Genomic DNA, 19,576 nt, shown 5'->3' with positions numbered 1-19,576 from the left:
AAAGGTAGTTAAGCGGAGATAAATAATTGAGGTGAATATAAATTAACATTATTGAATAATGTACAGTAGCCTGAAGTAAGCTAATTGTAGATTCTCCATTGTAGAGAAAGGAAGGCTATGAAGACTCACATATAAATGCCTATTTTTTATGAGACGGCAAAGCAAATTTTATGTGTGGCTTTTATCCCCTGGTGTTATTGATCTTTCTAGTATATAACTGGTTTGGCTTTATTTTGTTTTATTTTAGTCAAATCTTCCTAAAATAAGTGTATCTATACATATAAAAGGCTAAGTGACAGACCATATGTCCGACCAATCAACCGACTGGTACATATGACGCATACTGGCAATCTATATATATAAAAGCCTAAGTGATCACACCTGTCAGAATGGCTATCATCAACAAATCAACAAATGATAAGTGCTGGAGAGGATGTGGAGAAAAAGGAACCCTCATGCACTGCTGGTGGGAATGCAGACTGGTGCAGCCACTGTGGAGAACAGTATGGAGTGTCCTCAAAAAACTAAAAATGGAACTCCCATTTGACCCAGTGATCCCACTTCTAGGACTATATCCCAATAAATGAGAAACACCAATCAGAAAGGATATATGCACCTCTGTGTTCATAGCAGCACAATTTACAATAGCTAAGATTTGGAAACAGCTTAAGTTCCCATCAGCAGATGAGTGGATTAAAAAATGGTAGTACATTTACACAGTGGAATACTATGCTACTGTAAAAAGGAAAGAACTCCTACCATTTGCAACAGTATGGATGGACCTGGAGAGCATTATGCTAAGTGAAATAAGCCAGTCAGAGAAAGATAAATATCACATGATCTCACTCATTTATGGAATATAATGAACAACATAAACTGATGAATAAAAATGGATCCAGAGACAGAGAAGCATCGATCAGATGCTCAAACCTCGGAAGGCAGGGGAGGGTGAGGGTAAGGAGAAGAGATCAACCAAAGGACTTGTATGCATGCAGATAAGCCTAACCAAATGGACACAGACACCGGAGGGTGAGGGCATGAGGAGGGGGTGGTGGGGCAAGGGTGTGATAAGGACACATATGTAATACCTTAATCAATAAAGAAAAAAAAAGCCTAAGTGACTGTTCAACCGGTAGCTATGACACACACTGACCACCAAGGGGCAGATGCTCAACATACAGGCATGGAAACATTGAACAGACTTATGAATCTCAGAGGGAAGGTGGGAGAGGGGAGGGCGAGAAGAGATTAACCAAAGATCTTATATGCATACTAGAGGCCCGGTGCACAGATTTGTGCACTGGTGGGGTCCCTCAGCCTGGCCTGCAGGGATTGGGCCGAAACCAGCAGTCTGGCATCCCCTGAGGGGTCCTGGATTGCACCGGGCCTCTAGTTTAAAAATAAACGTTTACTTGCGAATGTGCAATACATAGAAAGCTCTCACTGGTGCCAATTGCACGCGTGTGTTTCGATCTGTCATTGTCGATCGTAAATTTGGTTGTTTTTGTTGACATTCTGAAGCTGAAAGAAAGCAGCGGCATCGACAGAATATGTCTTAAGATCAACTATTGGCACAACGTACCTCTGAAGCCAAAAGAAGCTGGCGTCGTCGTCGACGGAATGTATCTGAAGACCAACTGCTATGCGATTGGCTATAGTACAAACAAGTTTAAAGTACTGCAGTGTTTGGGGATGTTTCAGACTATTGTCTCTTAAAACAAATATGAGATCAAAGGATTCTGCTTTTAGCGAATGGTTAGTAAAACTTAGAGATGGCAAACTTGATAGCAGTTTTCATTTAGGAATGGATATTATTGAAATCCCTCGTGAAATGATTTATAATGGATCTATTATTGAAGCTGCCTTTGGAAATAGTATATCTATAGATAATATTAAAAATATATCTAAATATGCGATTCTTTGCCCAAAAAATGAGCATGTTCATAAATTAAATGAAGAAATTTTGGATATACTCAGTGGAGATTTTCACATATATTTGAGTGATGATTCCATCAATTCAATGGATGATGCCGAAAAGGAAAATTTTCCCATCGAATTTCTTAGTAGTATTACTCTTTTGGGAATGCCGTGTCATAAATTAAAATTGAAAGTAGGTGTAATCATCATGCTACTGAGAAATATTAATAGTAAATGCGGACTTTGTAATGGTTAGGTTTATTATCACAAGATTGCGACCTAACATAATTGAAGCTGAAGTATTAACAGGATCTGTGGAAGGAGAGGTTGTTCTGATTCTAAGAATTGATTTGTCCCCTGATATATGTCCCCGTCTGACACTGGCCTCCCATTTAAATTAATTCGAAGACAGTTACTCATGATGCCAGCATTTTCGATGACTATTAATAAATCACAAGAACAAATTCTAGACAGTAGGAATATTCCTATCTGAACCCATTTTTGGACATGGTCAGTTATATGTTGCTTTCTCTCGAGTTTGAAGAGCATGTGATGTTAAAGTTATAAATACTTCATCACAAGGGAAATTAGTCACACTCAGGGCAGGGCTGATGGGGAGGTTATGGCTCTACCCCGTCCCACACAGAGCAGGGCCCGTGGGGGGGGGGGGGGTGTGCGCCACACCCTGTCACACACAAAGCCACAGGGCGATCAGGGAGTTGGGGAGCTCCCCCCTATCAGGCACAGAGCAGGGCTGATCAGGGGGCTGGGGCGCCTTCCCCTGTCACGAACAGAGCAGGGCGGATAGGGAGGTTGTGGCCCCGCCGCCTGATCGGCCCTGCTCTGTGTGTGACAGGGTGCGGCGCCCCAACCGCCCCCCCACGGGCCCTGCTCTGTGTGTGACGAGGTTGGCGCCCCAACCTCCTGATCGGCCCTGCTCTGTGGGTGATAGAGGGCGGTGCCCCAACCGCCCCCCACGGGCCCTGCTCTGTGTGTGACGGGGTAGAGCCATAACCTCCCCATCGGCCCTGCTCTGTGTGTGACAGGGGGGAGCTGCTCAACCCCCTGATGGGCCCTGCTCTGTGCGTGACAGGGGGGAGCTCCCCAACCCCCTGATCGACCCTGCTCTGTGCTTGACAGGGTATGGAGCCCCAACCCCCCTGATGGGCCCTGCTCTGTGAGTGACAGGGGGCAGCGCCCCAACCCCTGATTGGCCCTGCTCTGTGCGTGACGGGGTGGCGCCGCAACCTCCCCATCGACCCTGCCTTGAGTGTGACGGGGCGGTACCCCAACCCCCCAATCGGCCCTACCCTGAGTGTGACTGAGGGTGGCATCGCAACCTCCCGATCCGCCCTGCTCTGTGCATGACGGGGGCGGCGCCCCAACTCCCCAATCGACCCTGCTCTGAGCCCGACCAGGGGCTGCACCTAGGAGCAGGCCTAAGCCAGCAGGTCGTTATCTCCCGAGGGGTCCCAGACTGCGAGAGGGCACAGGCCGGGCTGAGGGACCCCCCCCTCCCCCGCAAGTGCACAAATTTTTGTGCACCGGGCTCTAGTATATATATCAAAGGCTAATATGCTAAGTGTCCCTCCCATCATCCGACTGGTTGCTATGATGCATACTGAGCACCAGGGGGCAGAAGCTCAATGCAGGATGATGTATACTGGCCATTAACAGTGAAATGGCAGTTCAGACCTGGTGCCGACAAAGCAACATTCAGCTTCCCCTAAGTGGAGCACGGGCCCTACCACAACCCAGGAGCGACAGCCTACCAAATCGCAGCTGATGCTGCCAACACCCCATGGCACAAAATGCAGCCCACAACCCAGCCTAGCCGGGAAACGGTGGCTGTGGGTCTGGGTAATGACGTCACGTAGCAACACCCAACTTCCTCTCCTTAGCAATGACTAGCCTCCTTGGAGTTTCTTCAGCCCAGGAACACGACTTGCTTCATAGCCAGGTGGAAACATTTTACATTTTAACCAAATGTCTGTGAAGCGTTTTCCCGTGCCTCATCTCATTTGATCCTCACAGAAGTCCTCTAGTAGGTAGATAGGAGACTCGGTGGAATCCTCTTTTCTTTTCATTAGCCAGAAAATGGTGATTTAGAAAGCTTAGAAACTTGACTCGACTGAAAAGAAGAAATGGTGAACCTTGAAAATGACTTCAGGTTTTCTCACTGCACAGAATGTAGTCAAACACTGCTGCAATTAAATATTTTTACTCTTTGTTCTCCCTGTGTGATCTACAATAATAATCTGCTTCGTATTGTTATTTACTGCTGTGTGGCTGACAATTACCTGAAAGAGAAGTTGGGGTGCTTCACTGGGCTGGAAAAAGTTTAGCCAAATCAGAAAGCAGGTCTAATTAAACTAGTTTATTCTATATCTATAAAAGGCTAAGTTGAGTTGTGCATGCACGATACATATAAAGATCTTGCTGGTGCCAATCGCACATATGTGTTTCGATCTGTCATTGCTGATCGTGAGTTTGGTTGACACTTCTATTATAGAGAAAGTGTGAATAGCGATATTAAAATATTTCTCCTAATTAATTTTCTTTCAATGTGCAGGAATTTGTGCACCGGGCCACTAGTATAAATATAAATGGTGTGAAAAGTTTATAAATCAAAGCTATAGTACATATAACCAGGTTTTTAGCAAAATAATTCTGTGCAACTGTTGTATTAACATATGTCAGTTGGAGGTTCAGACTGACAAACATTAGACATAGTATCTTAGGATGGAAAATAAAACCTAATTTACTTCTGTAAAGGTTAAAGAAGGAAGTGAGGACCACATACCAGAGAGATCAGAAATTTTATCTAATTAGAGATGGTGGTGTAAGCCTTCAGGACCCCCCCAAAAAGCCTAACAGTAGACCTGTAGTTTCAGTAGACATGACTGAGCATCATACCCTCTGAAATTTTGTCTACCCTTTTTAGGCCCAGCTTTATTTAAAAGGGGCTATAGTAGGCTAGGATACGGCCTTGCCTGTATATATTGAGGACATATATTGCATCCAGACCAGATGTACCTTATTAATCTCAGAGCTATGCAGTGCATAATATGACTGGTAGAATATAGCACATGTGCTCTACAGAGGCATTAACAACTTTCTCCTTCATTATTCTTAATCTACTCAAGCTACCATGGCTTGGCTGGAGTGTTTTTCTGAATTTGGTCATGTGGAACTAGATTAAAGTTTAGCTACCTAGCCGTATCTGAGAGTCACAATAAAAGGCCCTTAGCCAGCTTTAGAGATTACCTAATCCTAGAAAAATTTCAGGGATGGAAATTTCACAAGAATCTCTTTTACGCATCACATAAGGTAAATAAACCTTAGAGCATACTCATTCATAGCTTTGTGGTGGAACAGATTTTAATAGCTTAATTTCATTTCTAAAAAGTGTTTCTATTTCAGTTAGTAGTTAACAAAACATGTAAAGGAAATTATTATTTGAGGCATAAAAATCAGAAGTGTTTAAACCTACCAGAAGACAGAAAAGGCATTATTGCATGTGTTTTTCAGACCATGACTTAGTTATGGTCCTAAAGAAAGGTTGTAGGAAGCTTGTGTGCTTTAGTAGCCAAAATCCTAATAGGAGCACAGACAATAACTTCATCTTTGTTCCTCACCTCCAAAAGTAACTGGAGTTGATACTATGCTCTGAGTTCTATGATTACTGGGGTTGGGTTGTATTTATTTTTGTGTCTCTTATACTTAGCATGGTAATAGGCACAATATATATTAGATATTCAATAAATGTTTGTTATTGGTATTTTTATTTATAGTCTGGACTCAACATGTTTACATTCTTTAGTAATTGTCAGAGGAAGATACAGACATATAATTGGAAAAGATAAAAACAAATAACTGTGCTATTAATTTTTTTCCTAACAACTATTTTACTTTTTCATAGTGCTGATATTTAAGGAATTTAGGCATTGCTTTTTACTATATTTTTGATATTTCACACAAATAAACTTTTTATTCCTTTTTGAAATTGCTACTATACTGCTTTAATTTTACTTCAATACTGATTAAGAGAAAGATCTTAGATATATTTTATACAGAGTTCTGAAATACGCTTAACTACTTGGAAGCTATTGAAATTCTTCTGTAATTAAGTATAGTCTAAAATAATTTTATGTATCTTTAAGTTGAGTTGATTAAATAAATGTAAGAGTAACCTTGTTAAGATTTGGAATGATAGTATAAATTTTACTTCTACTTAAAACAGTAAAGAATTTGTTCTAGGTAGTAGACACTAATATACATGTAGGTATTTCTTCATTACAGAGGAAGATTTTATTTCATATCAGCCTTCATATTCTGCAACAAAGAAAAGATTTAGAATAATTTTTAACTTTATGGAATATTTAATGTTCAGAATTTCTGAATTTGCTATTTATCTACATTATCCAGGCAAAGGGGGCAGCTAGCTGTGGAAAGAGCTAAACAAGTAGAAGAGTACCTACAACGAAAATGGGAAGCAAGGCAGAATAAAGCTCGAGCCGAAGGACATATGGTATGATTTTTTTCTCTTGAGGTTTTTGAACATATTAGTATTCAAAGTGAAGGTCCGGACTAAGGTAGGTATAAATGAAAAGAACTATAATCTTTTACAAACATTTCCTCTAAACATTTGCAGAATGTAAAGTTGTGATGTATCTTAACTTATTTAACTCCTCTTCTGCTATATCTTTTAAAGCTAGGATAAAATTCTGTTGTTGGTATGATTAATTGGGAGTAAGTTCATGGCTGTATCTTTCCTTTAAAAATAGCTGAAGTAAATGTAGCAACCCAGATATATATAGTGAATAAATTAGTTCTTATATTATTGCTCATTTTATTTCTCCATATGCTTTTGGTTTTAAATACTTTAAAGTAGCAGAGAATGTAAAGAAAAAAGGGAAATAAACATTTGGATAAGTATGTGTAATTACACATTTACTCAATAGCAAATTAGAAACAAAAGTATATTAAAAGTTTTGACTTATAGAGGTACACACTGATTATTATTTCTCTCAGCTCAGCACTCCATGAAGCATCATGCTCACATAGGAAATAGGTCAATTATATGGTAACATATTTTGATTAGACATATCTACTGTAAGTTCATAAATGGTATCTTTACAAGTTAATGCAATTATTCCAATTTAGGATATTTTTTGAAATATATCATAGAAAGATAGCTAAGTTTTTTAATGGTTACCCTTTTAACAAACAGTAATTTGTTTCTCTAATATCTGGAATTATTCTCTATTTTTATACTTCTTGTAGATAGTAGAAGAGATCCTCCAGCATTTTCCCTTGCTCCATACCTCCCATGTTAACAGCATCAGGAATTTTAGTTACAAGTTTTAATTTAAAATGTTTAAAACAATTATTAGAATTATCAAGAGTTACAGATTTTTTTCCCCTAGCATTGTTCCTTACATCCTCCCATTCTTCCTTCAGTTTATTTTTCTTCATGCTGGAGAATATCTTCTGGTAATCCTTCTCAAGAGAAAATTTCCAAGATTTGTTGGGAAATGTCCTTATTTTGTGCTCGTTATTAAATGATAATTTGTAGTAGTGCTGGTCTTCTGGCGAAATTGCTCAGTGTTTGTCTCAACAAATATTTTGCTGTCTTTTTTGAAAAAGATTTTTGCTGTATATAGTATTATAGGTTGAAAGTTTTTTTCTTTCAGTACTTTAAAGATATCACTCTACTTATTGTCTGTCATGTCTATTTCTGACCAGAAGTCTGCTATTATTCTAATTTTTTTCTCTAGATGTAATGTTGTTTTTATCTGATGGCTTTTAACATTCTCTCTTTATCACTGGAAGCAATTTAATTATGCTATGCTGTATCTTGATGTACTCTTCATGGTTATTTTATTGGGGCTCATTGAGCGTCTTGGTTCTGGGTTTATAATTTTTATCAAATTTGGAAAAATTGCAGTCATTATTTCTTCAACAAAATTTTTCTGTTCTCTCTCTTTTTCTTTCTAGGATGCTCAGTACCCATATATTAGACTATGTGATGCTCTCTCAACAGCTGACTATGTTCTGTTCAATTGTTTTCACTCTTTTTTCTATGTTTCATTTTGGATAGCCTCTATTATTATATCTTATAGTGCATTAATTTTCTTCCACTTTGTGTAATCTGCTGTGAATCCCATCCAGATATTATATATATTTTTTACCTCAGGTATTAAATGTTTTATCTCCTAAAATTCATTTAGTTAATTTTAATACTTTTTATGTACCTCTTTATAATACTTATTCTTTTCTCTACCTTCTTGAACATATGAAATATAATTGCCATAACTGTTTTAATGACCTTGTGTACTAATTCTGTTTTGTTTATTATTCCTAATCTATACCTGGTAATTTGTGATTGGATACCAGGCATTGTATATTTTATCTTTCTTTTTAATATACTGGATTTTTATCCTGGGATGCAGTTAAGTTACGTGGAATAGTTTGAGTCTTGCAAGGCTTGCTTCTAGCTTTTCTAGGCAAGTCCCAAACAGCCTTCAGTCTAGAACTAATTTGGCCCCTTGCTCAGGCAGTACTCTTGAGTACTTAATGCCCTGTGATTGGAGGTCTTTCCACTCTGGCTGTTGGAAGAATGAAACATTCCCAGTCCTAAGTAAACCTGAGATATTGTTGACATTATGCTGTTGTCACTCAGCAGGAAACACAGAGGAAACCCCCTACAAATCTCCAGTACTCCTCTCTGTGCAACTCTCTGTTCTTTGGTACTCCATCCTGCCAATTTTAGTGATCTTCAACTTCTCAAGTTCTGACTGCTGTTTCCTTAACTCAGGGAAACTGCTAAGCTCTGTTTGGGGACGTGTGCTGCAGTGTAGAAGATACATAGTTATTTAACCACTGCCACAGTCACGGTATAGCACTATTCCATCAGCTCTTAAAAGTTTCTTCATCTCACCACAAGAAAAAAAAAATTGTTACTATATGAAATGATGGATATTAACTAAATTTATTGTGGTACTCATTTCTCAGTATATACATATACCCAAAATCATGATGTTGTACATCATAAACTGATGCAATGTTATATGTCGATTATATCTTAATAAAATTGGGGGGAAAATTTTCCTGGTGTCCTTTTACAATCAGTCTGCCACCAGCCATAGGCAAACACTGATCTGTTTCCTGTACTATAGTTTTGTCTTTTCTGGAATTTTATATAAAATTATTGGTCATACGGGCTATAATTTTTTAGGATGATGTGTGTCAGTAGTCTGTTCTTTTAAAATTCTTGAGTCATATTTTATTGTATGCTTGTACCACAGTTTTTTATTTATTTATACTTCAGTTGATAGTCATTTATGTGCTTTCCAAAAGAGATGCCTTTAAACTCATTGGAGTAACATGAAAATTACATTCACTCACTTATATTAATAAATATAATTGATTAGCCTGTCCTCCCTGGGGAGCCCTTCTTACTGAGTTGGTATATCTCTCCTTATTATGTCTAGTTTAGCTAGTGACTGGACTATTTCTACACTGAAGCTTCTGAGCATTGCTGGAGAAAATTAAAGCTCTGATGATTAATGTCAGATCAGTTTATGATTTCTGATTTCTGCCAAGCTGTCAGTCCTACTCAACAATCCTTTTATGGCTTCATGGTCAACAGCCTCTCCTATTGCCCACAGTGGCAATTTTCCTCAATGATTTTGCCCTTCATCCTTCTCTATGAAAATATTTTACTTTACAGGTAAAATTAAGCTTAAGAATCTCACATTTTCTCAGATATTCTGCCTCCATACTCATAAATTTATCCATCATGGTACTCAATCTTTCTTTGTTTTCTCTAGTCTCAGAGAAGACTATAATTTCATCTATTCAAAAGTAATCTTTCCCACTCCATCCAATTTGATGATTATAGTACTGATATTGTTAACATTTATCATTTATTGGGTGCTTACTGTGTGACAGGCATAGTTATAGTTCTACGTTCTTTACTTTTAATCTATCTATAATGATTGATTGAGGTGAGTTTTTTGTAGTTAATCTATGTTCATTTGTGCAAATTTTTTTATCCTTTCTAATAATTCCTGCCTTATAAAAATTTTTTATGTGTTTATTGATTTTAGAGAGGAAGGGAGAAAGAGAGAGAGAGAGAGAGAGAGAGAGAGAGAAAGAAAGAAAGAAACATCAGCGTGAGATCGGCTGCCTCCTGCATGCTCTCTACTGGGGACTGAGCCCACAACCCGGGAAATTGCCCCTACTCGGAATCAAACTGGCAACCTTTTGGTGCATGGGACATTGCTCAACCAACTGAGCCACACAGGCCAGGGCAATTCCTGCCTTTTAATTGGTGTGTTTAATGTAATTATATCATGTTATTACATGTAATTACATTCAATATAATTATTGATTTATTTAGATTTAGGTATAACATTTTATTGTTTGTTTTCTGTTCCCTCTGTTTTTGTTTCTCTTTCTAATTTTTTGCTGACTTTAGACATTTGAATTCTTTTTGTTATTTAATTTCATTTAATCTTTGTGATTTTGGCTATAACATTCTTTTATATATCTTTTAGTGGTTGATAACAGGATTAAAAAACAGACTTCACTTTTCACAACAAACAATAGTTTACTACTTCAATTAGAATGTAGAAATCTTTCTATCATATAGGTCCCTTTACTCTCTTCCCTTTAAATCCTTTTTGCTATAGTTGTCTTGTATATTACATATACACTTACATACAATTTAAATCTCCAGGCCATGTTATAATTTTTGCTTATAACTTCAAACATATATAAGAGCTCAAGAGAACAGGAATACTTTGTAATATGTACACAAATATTTACTATTTCTCTTGGTATTCCTAATTTTCCAAGTTTCCTTCTTATATCATTTTCCTCCATCTGAAGAATTTCTGTTATTTTAGAATAGGTGTACTGGCTATAAATCCTCTTAGTTTTATTTTTAAACCAAAAGTTTAAACATCTTTATTTCTAAACAATATTTTTGCTGAATGTAGTATTTTGGGTTAACACTTTATTTCATTTTTCTCTTTAAAAAATGTTACTTTATAGTTTTTGATGAGACTACTATTCAAATTATTTTTCTCTTATAGGTAATGTCTTATTTAGAGCACCTATCTCTAGATGCTCCAAGATTTTTTCTTTGTCTTTAGTTTTCAGCAGTGTGATTAAGTTGTCTCTGGGCTTGGATTTCTTTAGGTTTATTCTGTTGGTGGTTTGTTAAGTCTCTTGAACTTGTAGGTCTTTGCCTTATGCCATTTTTGAACCATTATTTCTTCAGCTATTTTCCAGCACTGCACTTTTTTTCTTCTCTGGTTCTCTGATGACATGAACTTGTTCCACAGGTTTGTGAAACTCTGCTCATTTTTTCCCCAATTTCTTTTCTCTCTGTTATCCAGTTTAGATCATTTCTGTTCTCTTTTCTGGTTCATAACTCTTTCCCTTTTTATCCTCATTTTACTTTTTTTAATCCATTCAGTGAGTGTTTTGTTTTGGTAATTGTATTTTGTGTTTCTATCTGTTTTCTTTTTCTATCTTTGTTTTCTAATACCTTCTATTTTAACCTTTTTTCACTACTGCTCATTGTTGTTCAAGCACTTTCATAATAGTTTCTTTTAGATAATTTTACCATATGTGTCATCTAATTATGGTTATTGTATATTCCCAAGGAAGATGAGATTTTTGTGGTTCCTCGTATGCTGATTAATTTTGGATTCTGTCCTGGACATTTGGAATATTATACTATTAGACTCTGTGTTTTGTTTAAATTTTATGGAGATTACTGATTATATTTGTTTTAGCAGGCAATTGGCTTGTCAGGCTCAGGCTGCAAGTTCCTAACCCTTCTTTGTACTGTGGTTCTACTTACACTTCCTTTCTCAAAGCTTTACAGTGTCCTTCAGATCCTTTCCATGTGTGCACTGCCCAGTGAGGTCTGTCTGAGATCTGGGCAGAAGTCTATTTCTTTGCTCCATGCTCAAAGTCTTTGATATGCAGAACAGGATTATACCACATACACACAGGTAATAGGTGAACCTAGGACTTTATAAATAACTTATGGGGTCATTTTTCTAATGCCATAGACTTGATGCTTTCCTATTCTCTGGGGCTTCACTTTTCATTATTCTAGGTATAAGACTCATATATCTAGGATTTTACCACTTCTGGGACCAAGTGGAGGGAGGAAGGGGGAGGGAGAGAAGAAGAAGGGAGGAGGCACAGGTTTTGACTTTGCCTTCTTGGAGCTTTAGTGTCCCAGGAGACAAATCTTGTCTTCCCTGAGTTTTAGTTCCTATAAGCTCCTGTTGCTGTCTCAGCTCTCACCACAGCAGTGAGCTTTCTTGGAGGCTGGGACACAAGAGAAAGGGAAAAAAGAAGAGAAAAAGAAAAACGGGGGAGATTTCCTACCTCCTCCCTGAGTTTTCCCTGAGAATCCCTCCTTCTCCTTAAGCCAGAACAAGAAGTTTTCTCTCATCTCTGTCATTACCAGAGTGCTGAGTTTCAGGAGTTTTGCCAAGTTAGGATTAGGCAGAAGATACTGTGTTTTTTTAAAGAGCGGTACACTCATCACGTGTTTGCTAATACTTTGAGTTCTGGTGTTCTCTAATTTTCCTGCTGATTTTTCTTTACAGAGTCCTCAAATTTTATGGAGATTTCTGTAGATTTTATAGTTACATTCAGTGGGAAATAAGGGTGGCATGTACTTATTTCATCTTACCTGAGCCATCTTACCAGGTACCTTATCCTTACTATTTCCAAAACTAAATTCATGTCATTGTCTTCAAACCCACTGCCCTTCATGTGTTGCCCATACTGCTGTAGAGAATCACCATCAAAGATGGCTTGATGTTGAAGTTTCTGGTTTGAGTTAACTGGGAATTCAAGACATCTTTTGGTATCTCCTCTCTGTCACTGTCGGACCCAACTCATATCCAGTCAGTGACGCAATCCTGTGTTTTCTACTTTCTGAATATCTTACATCCATCTCCTCCTTTCTATTTTTATTATTTCTGCTGTAGTTGAGATAATTATCTCTTGCTAGTTCTTTCATCTCTTTACTTCTAATCTTGATTTAGTCTAACACATCTTTTACTTGAGCTGCCAAAGTGATCTTTCTAAAGCAAAATTGAACACATTGCTCATATGCTTAGAGTTATTTAGTGGTTCTTTATTGCTTGGAGAGTAAATTAAAACCTCTCCAGCTTAGCACAAAGCTTTCATCCTTTGGCTTTCTCACTGCTCTTGATTTCCCTCTCTCTGTTACCTTCTTTATCCCTTAAACTTTAGCAATGTTAGAATATTGTAGTTCCCTGAAACTGCCATTTGTAGTTTTTACCTGAATCCTATCTCCCTTATCTTCTTGGAGAGATAGTTCATGGTACCTTTCTGTTGCCTCGGGGAATAGGAAACATGTTTTCAGTACCATTGAATTAGTTCTCTGCTGTGGACGAGATGATCATTAACCATAGAATTGGAATAGAATAATTATTAATATGCTCAGCATGCAAACAATTGATTCTGTGGAACAAGAATGTATTACACATCTAGCCCTGGTTAGTGTGGCTCTGTGGATAGAACATTGGCCCGCACACCAAAGGGTCTCATGTTTGATTCCTGGTCAAGGGCGTGTACCTCGGGTGCAGGTTTAATCCCAGGCCCCAGTCCGGGCTGTGTGAGAGGCAACCAATCCATGTGTCTCTCTTACATAGATGTTTATCTCTCTTTTTCTCTCTCTCCCTCCTCTCTCCCTCCCCGCCCACTCTCCTTCTCTCCTTTTCTCCTCTCTCCTCTCCCTTGTTCCTCTCTCCATTCTCTCTCTCCCCCTCGCCTTCTTCCACTCTCTAAAAAAAAAATCAATGGGAAAAATATCCTTGGGTGAGGATTAACAAAAAATAAGTAAAACATTTTTTTAAAAAGAATGTATTTTTAAAAAGAATGTATTACACATCTATATTGTGCAAGGTATTATTAGGTACTAAGGATAAAACAGTAAGGCATGACCTCTTCCAAGAGTTTATCAGCGCTAATTAATTAATTAGAGAGGCTTAGAGAGGAGAGAGTGAGAGGAGTGTGATAGACAACTCATGGAGTACCTACTTTGAAAACACAATCAGAAATCCAGAGGAACAGTCACTCAGAGTGATATGCCTAATTCACTCAACCCTGTCATAAGACCCTCCTTAGCCCACCTTTGTTGATACTGAGAAAAGAACATTTAAAGTAAATTCAGCTAAAATAGAGATTCACATTTTTTAGTAAAGAGTGAAAAAATAATTTAATTAGGTATTTGCCTTGAAAAATACAATTTAAAAATACTTTGTCTTATATTTATCAGAATTTTGGTTATATTTGCAAATCTGTATTTGGAAAATAATTAATTTGGGGAGGATTATAATTTTTCTGACAGGATTGTGTAATGAATACTATATGTATTTTTATCAAATTCAAGTTCTGGCTATAAGGCATATTGTTTTTTTTTACATATGATTAAAAGAGGAAAAATGTTGCCAATTTAACTTGATACAGTGCTTTTTATCACTTGTTTATTTTATACTTTTTGAAATACTTCTTTTAGACTTATTTTTTATTATGTCATTCTTGTGCATCCTTAAAAAGGAAAATATGAATGAGAGAAATTGATAAAGGTATTCATTCCTAAATCTGCTTTACATTTATAATTTGACTTTTCAGTCCTTTCTTCCTTACATTAGAGTCATTGATGTTCATATTTTCTCAAATAATATTAGCTTTCATGTCACCAAGTGCATTGATATTTCAGCCTTTCTTTTTCTTTTTTTTAAATATATATTTTTATTGATTTCAGAGAGGAAGGAAGAGGGAGAGAGAGATAGAAACATCAGTGATGAGAATCATTGATCGGCTGCCTCCTGCATGCCCCCACTGGGGATCGAGCCTGCAACTGGGCATGTGCCCTTGATTGGAATTGAACCCGGGACCCTTCAGTCCACAGGCTGACGCTCTATCCACTGAGCCAAACCACCTAGGGGTCAGCCTTTCTTAAAAGAGTATTCTAATTTTGTCCCTGGGATTTTTTTCTCAAGGAGTCAGCACCAGTCTGCATGTTTTAATACTAACACTTTGGCTCTGATTAGCAGGAATCAATGGAAGGCTTTTAACAACTGCTGGGGCTCATATTTCCTCTCAAAGAAGCCTTCAATATTTTAAAAATTGAAACTTTGGGGGATTGTGGTTGTTCAGTTATGATACAAAAAAAAAGAGAGAAAAAACTAACAAAATTCATAAATTACTCAGGCAGTAACATATGTGTTGTAACTCCTGCCTGGCCTAGTTCATAAGATTATAACAGAATAAAGACCCAGTGCATGAAATTCGTGCACAAGTAGGGTCCCTAGCAGTTGCCGGCTGCCGGCCTGGGCATCCCTTCCCAGCCACCTGCCGTGCTGCAGTTGGGGTTGAGGCAGGGCCAGCCGGCCCTGCCCCCTGGTCGAACTTCCGGTTGAACTCCTGGTTGAGGGGACAATTTGCATATTAGGATTTTATTATATAGGATTACAAGATGTCATTGAAATAATAAGATGCACCCATGTGAAAAATAATTTATATTGATGAAAAATGCTATATCCTTCACTTCTTGTTTTTTAGGCTTTACTTTTATAACATTGTAAAAGGGAGCCATTTTTTAAAGAATGGCTGAGCCTTTCTCAGTTTTCCAAAGATCTTTTCTTAATTTTTAATACACAAACTATTTTCAAAGACTAATATAATTCTTTGTAGTTTTCTTTCTGTCATATTTGTAGATGATTTTGCATGTAATCTGAACAATTTTCCAATATCACTGTCTTCATTTTCATGAAATCCTTCATCTTTGGCAAGATTAGCAACTTACTTTGTTAGTCAGTTTGTATTAGGTATGCATTATATTGTCAGATATTTACAGCACCCAACAATCAGGGAGAGATTGACCAACAGAGACCTTGATGTGTTGAATGTAACTAAAAACTGGTGTTAAGTAGGGTTGGAGTAATATGTGGGGACTAATTTTATACTGGTCATTAATGCAAATTTATGGGTTGTGACAACTTTTGCTTCTCAATTCAACATTATAATTGCTAAATATCTTTGTATAATAACTGAACCTATAACACACTACAGTGATGGATATCCTATATAATAAAAGCCTAATATGCTAAGTGTCTGGTCATTTGTTCAACCAGTCAAAGCATAATATGCTAATGATATGCTAAGGCCGCTCAACCGCTTGCTATGATGTGCACTGACCATGAGGGGGCAGACAGTCGACTTGTCAACCAGTCATTATGACTTGCACTGACCACCAGGGGGCAGATGCTCTGACCGGTAGGTTAGCTTGTTGCTGGGGTCTGGCCGAATGGGACTGAGCAAGATGGGCCGACAGGCCCTGGAGCCCTCCCGCTGTCCCTCCCCAGCTGGCCAACCTCCTGCCTCCCTCCCTGGTCCTGATCGTGCACCAGTGGGGTCCCTCAGCCTGGCCTGTGCCCTCTTGTGGTCCAGGACCCCTCGGGGGATGTTGGAGAGCCAGTTTTGGCCCGATCCCACAGGCCAGGCTGAGAGACCCCACTAGTGTATGAATTCATGCACTGGGCCTCTAGTTTACAATAATAACCCTGATTCTTCAAGAAAAATATGTCAACATCAGTAATTTAAGGCAGCACATAATATTTTTCCATTGATACATATTAGTGCTCATGATCTATTTGTAAAGAGGTTATGTCTTAAACCTAAGGTGTGTTTTCTAATACTTTTAAAAATCACATTATAAATAAACAAACCTAAATAGTTATGATTAAGTTCTTGATCTTAAAGATTAATCCTCTAGAATTGGAAAACTGCTACAGTTAAATTATTTGATCAATACATTTTATTAATGGCTTTGGGAAATCCTAGTAAATCATAATATTGGTTCTGTGGCAAATGAAGTCAAAGTCCCTGACCTATGAATAAACATTTGAAACTTATATAATTTTTAGGGTGAATTGTAATTTAAAGAAACCATGGATTTTAAGTTATTTTATATACTTGCGTAGGCATTCAAAATTTTCCATGTTTGGATAACTGAAATTTAAAAACTATATAGGTTAGAGAAACTCTAAAAAGAAAGACTTCAATGCTTCATTCCATTTTACTGCTAAATATGATACCATAGTACGAATATAACATACTTTGTTCATTCATTCATCCACTTTAGTACATCTGGGTAGTTTTAAGTTTTTGGCTATAAGAGTAAACTTGCCAAGAATACTTGAATACAAGTTTCTAAATGAATATAAATTTTCCTTTCTCTGCAACATATACTCAAGAGCGGATTGCAAGGAAATAATACTGAGTAAAAGCAGTCAATCTCAAAAAGATACATACTATATGATTCCATATATATGTGTATATATATATATGTATATATATATAATTTGTGAAATATAATTATAGAGTTGGAGAATAGATTAATAGTTGATGGGTGTTAGGGAGAGGTGTAGTGTGAATATGGCTATGAAGTGTTACAGAAATGGTACAATTAAATATCTTGATTATGGTGTTACACAAAGCTATACATGTAATAAAATTACATTGATGTAGTGACACAAATGTGTGCATGTATAACTGCTGAGATCAGGCTCTATGGTTTGTACCAGAGCCAGTTTTCCTAGTTTTGATAATGTACTATAGTTACGCAAGATGATAAAATTGGGAGAACTGGATAAAAGATATACAGAACATTCCTGTACTTTTCACCTTTAATATTTCAAACTAAAATGTTAAAAAGATTGCTTCAAAGTAACTCAGATATGTTTTACTTGTATTTTTCAAATAGCATGAAGGGAAGATATAACCTATACCAGTATTCAGTTCACCACCCACTCTCCTGTAACTGTAGATATTCCCATACATCTTTTCAGAGTTCACCTCATATCTTTGACCAGCCTTGCCTATTCCTTGTTTTCCCTCCCCTCCCCTCCCCCACCCTATGATCTGTATCCCCAAAGCTCAAGTAACTGATAAGCTAATGCCAAGTTCTTGAAGTGGGGAGGAGACTGAGTGGGTAGAAGCCTTTTCTCAGGCTGGAAGAGGGGGAAGGCAGAACATGCTCACATAATAATACTTTTTGTTCTAGCACACCTATGAAGTGGGTGGTATTATTATGCCAGTCTTACAGCAAGTTTACTAGTAAGTAATTTTCCTGAAGGTCAGCAGTGGTTAGGAGGTATTGACAAATACATGAACTGCCAGACTTCACAGCCTGTCACAGTCCATGGTCTTAACTGTCATAGAATATTGCCCTTCTACCACTCTGATGAGTGCTACTGTGGGAGTTATATACAAAAAATGGTATGGCAGGTCACACTTGACTTAATGAAGGAGGCGTGGGTAAAGCTTTCCTGGGGTGGGATGTTTGGTTTGCATTTTGGAAGATGAGTTAGCCATTTTGAGATGATGAGATGATAGTCCATAAACCACAAGTAGTTGACATGGCTAGAATGTAGGCTTTATGATTGAGAAATGAGACTAGAGATGCTTTATCTGCCGTTCAACAGAAAGTGGAATATATTCTGATAATAATGGATTTATGTGGGGCTCAGTGTGAAAGAGAATATTGGAAAGGGTCTCTGTGTGCGTTGAGACTAGACTGGGTGGATAGGTTTTGGGGGGGGGGGGGGTGGAGTGAAACCAGAGGTAAGATGATAAGTTAGGAAGCTCTTCTGGAGGCAAAAACTAGAGGCAAAAACTAAAAATTATGGAATTATTATAAGGTAGACTTAGTATTTGGTAGTCATTTATATTAGGCAGACGAGACAGAGAGAGAAAAAGAGATAGAGAGGTAACTCCCACTTTTCTGACTTGGATATCCAACTGTGATCAATAACTGAGGTAGGAATAAGATCATGTAGTAAAAAGAATGATGAAATCAGGTCTATAAATTATTTGAAGAACCTTTCCTACATAAGAGCATTGTCCAGATGTCAATTGTATATACATAGAAATTCAAGAGAAAAGGACTGTGAAGTTGGTTTAGATTTAGGAATTGGCAACATATGTTAAGGCCTGGGAATGAGAAAGTAAAGAAGGGCCAGAGAATGAATCTCTAGAAAATATTGACATTAGCAATGAGCCAAGGAAGAGAAAAGCCTGTGAAAAATAGTGAAGATTGGAAGATCTCAGGAGAGTGTGCTGTTTTAAATACTGAAAGAGAAGAGAGGCGTTTTGGGGGGGTTTTTTTTGATGTGTAAATTATAATTCACTATTTAGTGGAATATTATGCATATCATGTAGTCAGTTAAGAATAATGTTTTTAAGAATAATGAATGTAGAAAGAGACTCAGAACATTAATGTTAATTAATATTAAGTGAAAAAAATTCTAATACAGTAAAGTTTCATTAATTTTGTAAAAATAAATGTCTGTATATTCATGCATATACATAGAAGGAAATTTGGAAGGTAATATTCTTAAATTTTGCCTGCCAGGTAATAGAATTATGAATTATTTATATTTTCTTCACTTCATAGATTTTGTACAGTGAACATACATTATATTTATGAAAGAAAAGAATGCTTATGTAAATTTAGTAGATTTAGCCTAAACTAATTTCCAGTGGAATTGTTAAATGCAAAATCTACTCAAAAGGGTTCATTTGA

The 19,576-nt window shown here is 37.3% G+C and overlaps 1 protein-coding gene across 4 annotated transcripts in view; it reads left to right on the top strand.

The window, feature by feature from the left end:
• The window catches only part of NEK1 (NIMA related kinase 1), a 142,983-nt gene that overhangs the window by 64,984 nt on the left and 58,423 nt on the right, over positions 1–19,576 (top strand). For all 4 annotated transcript variants that reach the window (XM_070415458.1, XM_070415457.1, XM_070415455.1 and 1 more), the window contains one exon: positions 6,346–6,448. In XM_070415458.1, the coding sequence (XP_070271559.1) occupies positions 6,346–6,448 (103 nt within the window). The remainder of the gene's footprint in view (positions 1–6,345; positions 6,449–19,576) is intronic.

The sequence above is a fragment of the Myotis yumanensis genome, unplaced genomic scaffold (assembly GCF_028538775.1).
Source record: "Myotis yumanensis isolate MYYU_CA2020_CCGP unplaced genomic scaffold, mMyoYum1.0.hap1 SCAF_5, whole genome shotgun sequence".
Classification (NCBI taxonomy): domain Eukaryota; kingdom Metazoa; phylum Chordata; class Mammalia; order Chiroptera; family Vespertilionidae; genus Myotis; species Myotis yumanensis.
This window is presented reverse-complemented; position numbering and strand designations above follow the sequence as displayed.